General features: G+C 44.7%; 1 protein-coding gene across 1 annotated transcript in view; it reads right to left on the bottom strand.

Moving 5' to 3' along the window:
* The window catches only part of LOC135235715 (uncharacterized), a 133864-nt gene that overhangs the window by 116437 nt on the left and 4911 nt on the right, over positions 1-12516 (bottom strand). The window contains exons 4-16 of the mRNA XM_064301501.1: positions 11633-11721; positions 10806-11010; positions 10159-10272; positions 9968-10015; positions 9495-9583; positions 8294-8498; positions 7971-8084; positions 7722-7775; positions 7107-7195; positions 6170-6368; positions 5248-5361; positions 5029-5070; positions 4552-4640 (exon numbers count right to left, since the gene is read on the bottom strand). Of these exons, the coding sequence (XP_064157571.1) occupies positions 4552-4640; positions 5029-5070; positions 5248-5361; positions 6170-6368; positions 7107-7195; positions 7722-7775; positions 7971-8084; positions 8294-8498; positions 9495-9583; positions 9968-10015; positions 10159-10272; positions 10806-11010; positions 11633-11721 (1451 nt within the window). The remainder of the gene's footprint in view (positions 1-4551; positions 4641-5028; positions 5071-5247; positions 5362-6169; positions 6369-7106; positions 7196-7721; positions 7776-7970; positions 8085-8293; positions 8499-9494; positions 9584-9967; positions 10016-10158; positions 10273-10805; positions 11011-11632; positions 11722-12516) is intronic.

Below are 12516 nucleotides of genomic sequence, written 5' to 3'. Positions count from 1 at the left end.
TGGTCCCTCAATCTCTCCTTCTCCTGCCTGAACAAATACAAACACAGCTAGGTGAGACTGGAGTAAAACAAAACTATGCACCATATAAATAACATCATGTCAACATGGAGCTGACCTCCTTTGGTCAACTAATCGACTGTTTGGGCAAAATGCTCTGTCGACCAAGATTATTCCCCACCCCCATTGTCCCCCTCTCCACCCCTCACTTTGGGCACAAGTTTCAAAAGTCTCTGACATTCTACCTTGTTTTAAATATTCTGGGCACTTGTAAATGTGACAAGAGGGGTCCACAATAGTAATTGTGCTACCAGCAACCCCCCCCCCCCCACAACCATTTCACAGTATATATGGGTAAAGACAAAAAATATGTTAAAAAAAAAAATTTAACATGCATATTTCTGTAGAAAAAAGGGCTCAGTGGTCAACCAAAATTGCCTTTGGTCAAAGGCAGTCTGATATGCAAATTCGTAAATGCCTAAATATAAAAATTTGTGCAGTTTAAGATGATCTACCAGATGCCCAAGAGATGATGCCTAAATTTAAGTGTAGTATACAAGCAGCTCCTCATCACCTCGATGATGTTGAGAGTCTGCACAGCAACTTCCCCTGCGATCTCCAGGAAGTACACACGCTCCACAGGCATGCGATGCTTGAACGTGTAGAAGTGATGACCGTTTACGTTCACCTGCAGGCCCCAGAGAGAAAGGCAGGGAGTCAAGAAAGGTTGAAATTCAAAAATTACTGGTGAAGTCACTTTGTCCTCCGAGCATTCAAGCGGCCACTATCAGGCCATACTTCAGAAAATATTATATTCCCCTACAGTTAGAAGGCATTGCCAGCCTGAATATAACAGACACAGACACACAGACACTTCCTGTCCTCCTGACCTGGTAGCCCACTGTGGTGATAGTGATGACCATCTCAAAGCTCTTGCCCTTAGTGAAGGGCATCTCAGCGACCCTTTCTTCTGATCTCCACCTGCCGCGTCGGTAGTCGTTGAACACAACCACCTCCATGGGTCTGAAGCGGGGGTTGAAGTGTAAGGCCTTGTCGCAGCATGCCAACTCCCCACAGTTGAAGTTGAGGCAGAACCTGCGGGAGTATTTGATGTATTACTACAACACAGAACATCTAAAGACACAGGTTTGTTCTCCATATTTCAAGAAATCTGACAGATTAAAAAAATGAAAATATTGGTTGGAGATATGGGCTGTGGGACATATTACGTTCTGGAATAGAGGTCCCACTCAGCTCTGAAATCGTTTATGTTGAGCAGTTTACGCATATTCCAATATTTAAGCAAAAACAAATCAACAGTCGCCAATAGCCTCGTGTCGATAAATCCTAACTACAGAGTCACTAAACAGGCAAAACTGCACCAGCGATGGGGGAGGGAGTTTTACTGAACAACACAGTAGGCGGAGCTACAGTGAGCAGTCAATCACAGAATGAACCAATGAAAGGAGTCTAGCCCCCATAGGCAAAAAGACACGACTGGGTGAAATCAAGGTGTCACCACCAGCACAGTACTTCCCGCCATTTTTTTCCACGAATGCCTCATTCATTCTTCCACCACTAAACAGTGCACCAGCCCCACTCCCAGCAGCAGCCTCCATGCCCACACCTGTTGATCTGATGCGGAATCGCTCCCTGGAAGTACACAGCCATCCCCGGCCTGAAGCCGCCAAAGATGGGCCCACTACCGATGTCTTTCTGCAAGAAACGAGTGGTTCAATACAACCAGTTCAGATTGCGAGTGTCATAGCTGGGCTGAAGAGCAAGTATGGTCTGCGGTTTGCTGATGACAATCAATAGTCATAAATAAAAATCAAAGCAGTGGATACACAGGTAAGTCATTGTTTCATGGCCCTGAAAGGGTCGGATTTAAGCAAGTGTGGTGCTGTTGTGCGCCCGTGATGTGCGGCGCGCATGGAGAACCCAGACAAAATTTCACTACCAAAATCTCATTTCCCAGGTGAGGAACGACTCTGTCCTCCTGAACACAATTTAGTTAGAGGTGTGGGGAAAACACAACAGGCCCTCAAGCAGAAGCCTTAATGCTAAATGGAATGCAATTGTTGGAAGACACTGTGCAGAGGACCTAAATGCTGTCTTTAAATGTCGAATGCACGCTGCTCCCTCTCACCTCGATGATGTCAACGACCTGCATGGAGACGTCCCCTACGATCACCAGGGTGCTCACTCGCTCCAGAGGCATGCGGTGCTTGAACAGGTGGAAGGCGTTACCGTTTACATTCACCTGCAGGAACAGGGAGAGGAAGATTGAGTCAAGAAAAGCTGTGATTAAAAATTTGTCAATGTTTTTTTTTTTTTTTTCCCTCCCTCCAGAGCATTCAATCGGTCAATGAAATATCATGCCCTTCTGCAGTAAACAAGATTATATTCCTCTACAGTAAAGAGGTATTATAAGCATACAGATTATGTACACATGTAAATGCCAGCACACACACACACACACTTCCTGTCCTTTCTGACCTGGAAGCCCTCCGCGGTGACAAGAATGGTCAGCTCAAACTCCTCTCCCTTACGGAAGGGCATATCTCCAGGCCTCTCCTCATTTTCCCAGTGGCATTTTCGGAAGGTGTTGAACACCACCACCTCTGTGCCATCGAACCGGGGGTTGAAGTGCAAGGCAATATTAGAGCCACCTGCCTCCCCATACTGCAGGTTGATGGCGAACCTGCAGGACAGGACAGCGAGAAAGGAAGTCTCATCACAGATGGCTGATCTACAGGACATGTGGCTTCATCCTCTGAAGCACCCAAGCAACTAGCACCACAGCAAGAGGCCGCTTATGGACCGATTCAAACTCATTAATTTTCCAAAACTGACTTCAGAGTGTGACATTAAACAGACATTAAAAATCACTTAAGGCCTCATTTTCCAGTTAAGCAGAAATCACTGACGGAAATAGCAGAATCAGGGTCAAAACGAGGAATTTACACACAAACGTGGAATGAATTGTGAGATTTTTTGATAAAATCATTTTACAAAAAACATTCAGTGCTGTTTGAGCATTGGGGATACCGGTCGCATATGCCTGAGTGTGAATGGACGTGCCTGCGGGTCATCATCCAATGCAAAACTTGGCTTTGTAGAGGATTTTGTCGAACAGAGTAACGCAGGTAAGGTTGACATGGTAACAGACAGACTCGAACATGGAGCCCAGTGAACCATGATTTTGCTTCTGTTCAATGTTCATCACTGAACTTGCATGCGACTGCACTTGATGGTAAGAGGATGGAGAAGGGCCATCAAATACGGCGTCTTAATATTTGCTGTAGCGATCTGCGCTAACTCTGCTGAAAGAAGGTTCTAGATGCAGAGCAGGAGTCAGAAGCGATGTGACCTCCTGTGGTTGAAATCTTTTTAGAATGAGAAGGGAAGACTTTGAATATTTGTGCAGTCATCTTTCCGGACAAAGCACTCCTTTTCGCCAGCCCATTACAGTAAAGAGCAGGGCTAATCACTGAGCTGTTTAAACTGTGCCATTTTAGCCGGCTTGTGTAACAAGATTAAATGCTAAAGTGATACGGTCTTAAAAAAGTGTGCTAATTAAAAGAATCCAACATGCTTTTTGTGTTACTTTCAACACATGTAGTTACTAATTTTCAGTTACGAATATACAATTGATGCGTTATACACAGGGAGACTTTAACAGACTGCGTTGAAAGTAACAAAATGTGTTGCCTTACTTACACACACATGGAGGTGTTAAAAAAAAAATGACATGCTATGTGTTGTTACGCTGTACCCTCTCTTGTACACACAAAGGGGGAAAAATCTAATTCGGGAAATTGGCATATCCAACCCACTCAGGTCTGAAGTCAAGTCGCACCATCTCACCACCGCGCCTACAAAGGAAATCCTGGGGGAAACTCGGCTGAATTTCCAACTTGTAATATGTAACGCCGTCGGTCATTGCAGGTTGTTTCAGGGAGCTTTGTGGGAGTCTCCTGCAGTGTTGTTTGCTAGCCCAACTCATCCGCACTGAGCAGTAAGCACACACACGCGCGATGGATGACTGGCTTTACGGTAAGCACGAACGGGATGCTGGCACACAGCAGAGGGGCGAATCAGCTACAGTAAGGTTTCAAGAATTAATTGAGTGAGTGAGTAAGTGACTGGGTGACTATGTGTGTGTGTGTGTGTGTGTGTGCGCGTGTGTGTGACAAATTGCTAAAATACGAAAATACGATATTTTTGCTATCAGAACTGGACTGGAATTTTATTACACATAGGAAGGAAGCCTGCAACTGATGATCCAAAAAAAGAATACCATGTGGGTGGGGGTAGTGTAATGTGCCCTAAGTGACAAGACAAGATAACTCATCTCTTACAATCTGCCTCAGTCCTTCAATCCTCTGCTTAATAGGTTCCTATTGGCAACAGGAGTTTCCAGTTGTGAATAACAATTTATAATGTCCATTGACACAGTGCAATACGCATCAGGCCCCTTAAATGAATTTTCAGGTAATTAATCAAAATGGGGGAGAGAGAGAGAGAGCACGGCCAGCAGGGGCTCCGCACCTGTTGATATTCGGGAGAACCATTCCCTTGAAGAGCAGAGTCATCCCCACCCTCAGACCGCCACGGATGGTCCTCACGTGAGGGATGGCCTGCACAGCACAAACACTGGGATTAATACAGAGCAGACCATCCACTGCAGTGGTTCATGATCCTGGTGCTGGTGAGCTGTAAGGTCTGCTGGGTTGCACTGTCAATCAAGTGCTCAACTGACCAGTCGAGTGAAGCAGCCGGCCACCTATTTAACACACCTGATCTGGTTTACGGGGTCTGAATGGGTCAACCATTTTAAGGAGAAAACAAAATCCGGTGGCTCACATGAACCAGGGTTACAAAAACATTGATCGATTGCAACAGAATGCAGATGGAGAGATGGAGGGTGTGAGTAATGCAGTACAGTCTGTGTAAACACTGTGACTGGGATACCTGTGTGTGTGTGTGTTGCTGTGTGTGTTGTGAGGGGCCATCAGGCATACTAACCACTATCGCTCTTCCAACTTGACCTTCTGGTACTGGTTCTCCCTGAAAAAAGAAAATTGTGAGTTTGGAGAGTTGGGAACACAAAATGATGCACCTCCTCACCCAATCATGCCTCCATTTGTTCAAAAGCAAATGCAAATACGGAGGTTTAAAAAAAAATGTGCACCATGAAAAACAAACGCCTAAACTGAAATGAAGAACTACGCTGCTCTGGCTCACCTCGATGATGTTGACCGTCTTAATGCTGACGTCTCCCGCAATCGCCAGGGCTTTCACTCGTTCCACCGGCATGCGGTGCCTGAACAAGTGCAGGCCTTGACCGTTTACGTTCACCTGTCGAAACACAAAGGCAGGGAGTCAATAAGAACTGTGATTCAATGTGCCAATTGACTATCCTGCCCTCCTCCAGTAAAGGAGATATATTCCTTCACAGTAAGAAGGTATTTGCACATATGGACACTATGCACATGATCAAATACAAAACACACATTATGAGACCAAACGCATACTTTGAATGCAAATCTAAATTTTTACTTTTTCATCTCACGTTACTCAAGTTCACCCACTTTTATCCGTTTCAGCAAAAAACTAAGAGACGACATCATGCCACACTGGCCAATGAACGGAGGCAAGCACAGAAGAAAATTTTCAAATATTCATAGAAAGAATAGTTTCTGTCATCATACAAAAATACACTATAACATTAGAGTACCAATATTACATCATATTGGCAACTCGTAATCTTGGAGACTGATAAAGACATATAATCTCCATCTGTAATGACCCAACATGAACATGTTAGAATATGCAAAAGTTTGGTTCGGGACTCCAACATTAGTCCAAGAGATGCATAAAACTTTTTCAAATTAGTATTATTTTTAAACACGTGTTAAACCAGCTAGTCTCAATATTTAACTAAATTTCACATTTACACCATGTGAATTTTGAAATTCAGATGAAAGATAGATTTGATTTTCAGGATTGCGATTCTGGTTTTATTAACTCCATTTTGACTGAACAGTGATTTTGCAACGTTCCTCGCCTCTGTGAAATGGCCGAGTGCGAGGTATGTACCTCAAGCTGGTACTGGGTCACATATGCCCAAACACATTCACACACAAACACTTCCAGTCCTTCTGACCTGGTAGCCCTCTGACGTGATGATGAAGACCAGCTCGAAGTCCTCTCCCTTACTGAAGGGCTGAGCGACCCTCTCCTCATTTTTCCATCCGTGCCGGTAGCTGTTGAACACCACCACCCCATCGCCGGCGAACCGGGGGTTGAAGTGCATGGCTATGTCAGAGCATCTCATCTCCCCACACTGCAGGTTGATGTGGAACCTGCGGGAGGCGACACAGAGCAAACATTTATTACAGATTCTTTAGAGCCACCAGGTAAGATAATCAGCTCTCAATTTTCAATCAGTTCTTCAATCCTCACTACTACATAAGTACATGACATTCAAAGTGCTAACTGGAGTCCCTGCTGCTTCACTGCAATACAAAACATCTATTGTTACAGTACTGTTCTTCATCGGGTCCTTGATGTTTTAGCTTCACCGGTAGGGAGACGGAACTTGTAATAAGAGTACAGTGATGAATATTAGGTCGATCTATAGAATGTGGTTTCAACCTCCGAAACGTCTCAGCAAATAGCATAACAGCAAGAGATGGCTCAACAACGGAGTTCCGAGCGTAACATAATTAAAGATCACATAAAGGGGTACCTGCAACATTCATACCACAGCACTGACACATAATACAATGTTTTATTGACTTGCTTAAACTAAAGAGGGCCAGCCCAAGCAGGTAAAAGATGAGTAAATAGTGCAGTACCCTAACCTACCAGAATGACAGAGCTCCCTCCATCACATCAATGCACCCTGTTACACAATGTTATCCATTAAAAAGAGAGGTTGGTGAGAGGAGGTGGCACAAACTCAGTAAGCAGGTATGTCATGATAATCGATGGGGGAGTGGGCTTTCATGAATAGCAATAATAGTAATAATACCACTAAACTGTGTCTCAGCCGCAATCCCAGCACTTACTCCCCCACATGGCCAAGAGGGGTTTCTCACCTGTTGATGTTTTGGTGAACCGTTCCGTAGAAGAGTATAGACATCCCCACCCTCAAACCGCCAGAGATGGACCCCACGAACGGGATGCACTGTGAACACAAACACTGAGATCAATACAAACTCAGACTGTCAAATCTAGTGGTTCATAACATAACCCTAGTACTGGTGAATGGTCCAGTTTGCTGGAGTTCACTGTTGATCAGCACGTAGTGATTATACAGGGGCTGAGAATAGTTGAAGTAACCATTGATTATCACGGAGGGATGTATCCACAACACACTCACCAAATACCTATTCAAAGTAATGCCAATAATTGTAATAACATTTCAAATCAGGCATAAAATCCGTATTGAAAGAAAAACCTCAGTATTGTATGGATGTGGTCAGGAGCACCCCGTCACCCCACCTCCCCGCTCAACTCCTCCAAAAACGCACCACCCATAAGTAAGCTAACACAAATGGCTAGCATGGCTACACCTATATATAGAATGGCAGAGTGTTTCTGGGTTCCAAGCGCAAACAAACAAACAGTAAATGTACTCATACCGTGTGTGTGCGTGTCTGTGTGTGTGTGTGTGCGCATGCGTGCGTGTAATAAGGGGTCAGCAGACGCACATGAACCACCAACTCTCTTGCACCTCGATGTCCCAGACTGACTTCTTGTCCTCCCTGAAAACACAAACTCAGTCAGCGGTGGGTAGAGGAAAACACAACAATGTACCTCCTAATCAAATCGTGTTTACAAATGCAAATGGCAAAAAGCAAAGACAAACGTGCACTTTAAGTCGCTAAAAAAGAGGATCTGCTGAATAGCTAAAATCAAACTGCTAAATTTAATGTAGAATGCACGTTACTCTTCCTCACCCCGGTGATGTTGACCATATGCACGGAGACACACCCATCAATCTCCAGGGCATTCACTCGATTCACTGGGATGCGGTGTCTGAACAGGTAGAAGTGTTGATCGTTTACAGTCACCTGCAGGTGCCAGCGAAAAAGGGAGGAAGTCAAACAAGGCTGCAATTCAAAATTTCTATCAGTGATCCGCCCTATCTGTTAACTGAATCATACCCAAATCCAGCAAATTTATATTCCTCTGCTGTACAGACACATTTCATATACGTACGTAACACACCCATGCGAATACACACACACACACACACACACACACTTCCTGTCCTACTGACCTGGTAACCCGCTGAGGTGACAGCGATGATGAGGTCAAAGGTATCCCCCTTAGTGAAGGGCATCTCTCCGGGCCTCTCCTCATTTCTCCAGCCTCCACCCTGGAAGCTGTTGAACACCACCACTCCATTGCCGGCGAACCGGGGGTTGAAGTGCAAGGCAATGTCCGAGCATCTCATATGCCCACACCGCAAGTTGACGTGGAACCTGTGGGGAGCGATAGGGAGCGAGGATGCTTTATTACAGATTCCTTTGAGTCACCAGATGAGATACACGGCTCTAATAATCCTCCTCGGTCCTTCAATCCTCTCTGCTTATGAACTACAGGCTCTGGTTGGGAACAGGAGTTTCTGGTGCTGTATTAAAATACAGAACATCAGCTATCACAGTACTGTTCTTCATCATGCCATTTTCAGAAGACGGATGAAACTGGAATGTTTTTGCATCATCGTGAAAGAAACAGAACTTGTAAAGTCCTGAAAACCGATGAATATCTGGTTGGTCATTAGAAACATACAAGCGAACAGCGTCACAGCAAGAGGCTGCTCATCCACCGATTCAAAGTGAACAGTTTTTCCACAAAGGACTCGAGTGTATGGGCGTTAAGCACACATCAAATATCACACAAGGGTGCTCAACCTTGGTCACACATGGTGCTGCCTGCTATATAACTTCAACCACAGCACCTACACAGACTGGGCATCCCATACACTAATGAGCCTCGTTAGACAATGTTGTCTCTAAGAAAATAACCAGCTGGCTGGGAGGAGGCATAACAACCCATTCTTAACATCCAGCTTAGAGAGATCACAACAAGATTTTGTGGTGGTTAAGAAATTTGATTTCATGGTGGTTAAGAAAAAATTTGGGTGGCCTTCCAGATTTCTGCCATTTCCACATAAAAATGAGTGAGTATTGCTAAACTAAGTTTAAGTAAGTTTAGTAAAGCTTGACTACAAACAAAGTTCTGCATTCATATATATACACACATACATACACTATAGTAAACTGTCAATCATAGACTTGTTTTAACCAGCAAATGTGTTATGCTCCCCACAGCAGAACATGTTTGGAAGAAATCAGGGAGACATGGCATTAGAGAATGTGCATTAGTTTTCGATGAAGCCTTGTTCTCTCTTTCACTACTTGTGTCTCAGGCCCAATCCTGCCATTACCCTCCATGGCCAGCAGGGGGCCCCTCACCTGTCGAGCTCCTGGGGCACTGTTCCCTGGATATGCACAGACATCCCGACTTTCAAACCACCTTGTATGCGCTCCAGATGTGGGATTGTCTGCACAACACAAACACTGGGATTAATACAGAGCAGTTTGTCTGTTGCAGTGGTTTATAACCCTTGATGCAGAAGAGCTGTAGGATCTGTGGGGCTTCACTGTCAATCAGCACTTAATTGATCGATCAGTAAAAGCACCCGATCACACAGTTAACTCCCGCACCAGATTTATTGGGTCTAAAGGGGTTTACGATAATTTTGAAATAAAAACAAAAATCAGCACAGCTTGTGACTCACAAGGCCAAGGGTTGTAAATCCAGTCTAACCACAGACAGAGGGTCTGAGGTACTGTAGGTAGGTGTGTGAGAGTGAGAATGGGAATGTTTCCCAACTGCATGGGTTTGTGATGTGTGTGTGGTTAGAGGCCGGATTATTCACACTCACCACCATCCTTCCTTCTGCTGGATTTCCACATATGCCCCCATGTTTTCCCTGAAACACAAACTCAGTTAGGGGTGGGTGGGGGAAATACAAATAAATGAATCTACAAATGTAGTCCTGTCTACTCATGCCTGAAGGTATACAATAGTAAACCGCTAAAACTGAAAGGCAGAACGCGTGCTGCTGTGACTCACCCCGATGATGTTGACGAGCTGCATTTCGACGTCCCCAGCGATCGTCAGGGTGGTCACTCGCTCCACGGGCATGCGGTGCTTGAACGTGTAGTAGTGTTGACCATTTACGACCACCTGCAGGAACCAGAGAGAAAGGCAGGGAGTCAAAAATGGCTGCTATTCACGGCATTCAGTTTGTCAATAGAATATCAATCAAGCAACCACTAAAATCGGGGTGGGGGGTTGGGGGTGATTGTGTTGTCAGTACAAGTACTGAGTATCCCTACACTACAACAGTCACAATTATATGATGTAAACTGTAAAAGGCATGATTTTGCGTTCATCAAAAACCAGTGCTTCAAAATAGAGACAAAGAAAACATGAGCCCAGAAATTATTGAAAAAGGATGAATACTGAATATCACTAATTGAATGTTTAGGGAGAATGTATAATTAATGACTGGAACAGTCAAGTAACTACAATGATACCCCTCAGTGATGCCCCGTGTATTACGACGATAATGCAAGTTGAAAGCATTATGGATCACACACAGTACAATCAAGCGAGTGCGCACACGCACACGCACACGCACACGCACACGCACACGCACACGCACACGCACACGCACACGCACACGCACACGCACACGCAGACCCTGTCCTTCTGACCTTGTAGCCCTCTGGGGCAACAACGAAGACCATTTCAAACGCCTCCCCCTGAATGAATGGCATCCCAGGGGGCCTCTCCTCATTTTTCCAGCCACCATGTCGGTAGCTGTTAAACACCACCACCTCACCGCCTGCGAACCGGGGGTTGAAGTGCATGGCAGTATCGGCGCGAGGCCCGTCCCCATACTGCAGGTTGATGTGGAACCTGCAGGACAGGACAGCGAGCAAGGAAGTCTCATCACAGATGGCTGATCAACAGGACATGTGGCTTCATCTTCTGAAGAAACCAAGCAACTAGCACCACAGCAAGAGGCCGCTTATGGACCGATTCCAACTCAATAATTTTCCAAAACGGACTTCAGTGGTACATTTAAAAAACAAGACCAGGTTAGAACCTAGGATATGGCTGGACCGAACTGGCCAATATCACAGACACGGTGTAACTTTATCACTCAGTCAGTCAGTCACAGACATTCGTGTTTGTAGGGCTGGCTCCGCGCTCTTGCGGTCCAGCCAAAAATAAATAAATATGAACACTGAACATCACATAAGGGTGCGTCACTTCGGTTCCAGGGGTGCTGAAGTCCTGCTATATGCCAACCACAGCACTCACACCCAGCAGACCCCCGTTCAATTTACACAAGGCAGTTTGATAAATGTATACAGCGGCTATGCTAAAGTCCCATCAATTATCAATATCCTCAAATGTAAGCCCTAACCAGAGTCGCTGAACATTGCAAAATTGCACTGGCAAAGGGAGAGTGAGGTGTCACGGATAGCTTAAATGGTGGAGCGATAATGACCTGTCAATCACCGGCGGCCCTTACCTGTTGTTATTTGGTAGGACCCTTCCTTTGAAGTACACAGACATTCCAGTCTTCAAACCACCGTATATGGGCCCCACATACGGGATTTTCTGTGCAACACAAACACTGGGATTCATACAGAGCAGTTGCTGGTGCTGGAGAGCTGTAGGGTCTGCTGGTTTTTGTAGTCAGCACTGCTTAGTTTTTTTTTTTGGTCAATCAGAACTACATTGATCAAAAAAACTAAGCAGTTGGTTACACATTTAACAGAAACTGCATTATTGGGTGTAAAGAGAAAATAACTAATGGCAAAACTTCTGGCTCACAAGGACCAGAACTTTCAATTTGGTCTACTACAACAGAATGCAGATGGGGAGATAGATGGTGTGAGTAATGTAGGACCACAGTTACTGTGTAAAAACACAGAGGGACTGTGATCTGAGCGGACAGAGAGAGACACTCGAAATGTTCAAGGGACAGATCAGATGTAACTCCTGCTTAATTCAAGTCCATATTTTTTTTTTTTTTTTTTTTACATCATTTAGTCTAAATCATTCAGCTTTATCAAGGTAAGATTGTTGCCTGGCCCTATATACTCTGGAAGTGCAATAAAACACTTAATCACATCTACTGGATAAATTAAGTAGACCATGTGAAATACTTCAACATTAAGTACTTTGAGGTAAGGGTTGAAAACATTCATGCAGATTCCTAAGAAACATGTCCCAAATCAAAACTATCAGAGGAAAGAAAAAAAATTCAGAATATGGGTGAAGATAAATTTTCTGTAATTAGCAGGAATTTTACCGTAGTCTAAACGGTCAAAGTGCTTCAAATACACATTTGAACCAGGACTGTAAACACGTGACAGGAAGAGACACACAGAAAAGAGGCAGAGATGGACA

This window comes from Anguilla rostrata, chromosome 12 (genome assembly GCF_018555375.3).
Source record: "Anguilla rostrata isolate EN2019 chromosome 12, ASM1855537v3, whole genome shotgun sequence".
Lineage (NCBI taxonomy): Eukaryota > Metazoa > Chordata > Actinopteri > Anguilliformes > Anguillidae > Anguilla > Anguilla rostrata.
Note: the sequence above shows the minus strand (reverse complement) of the source record. Positions and strands in the feature narration are given on the sequence as shown.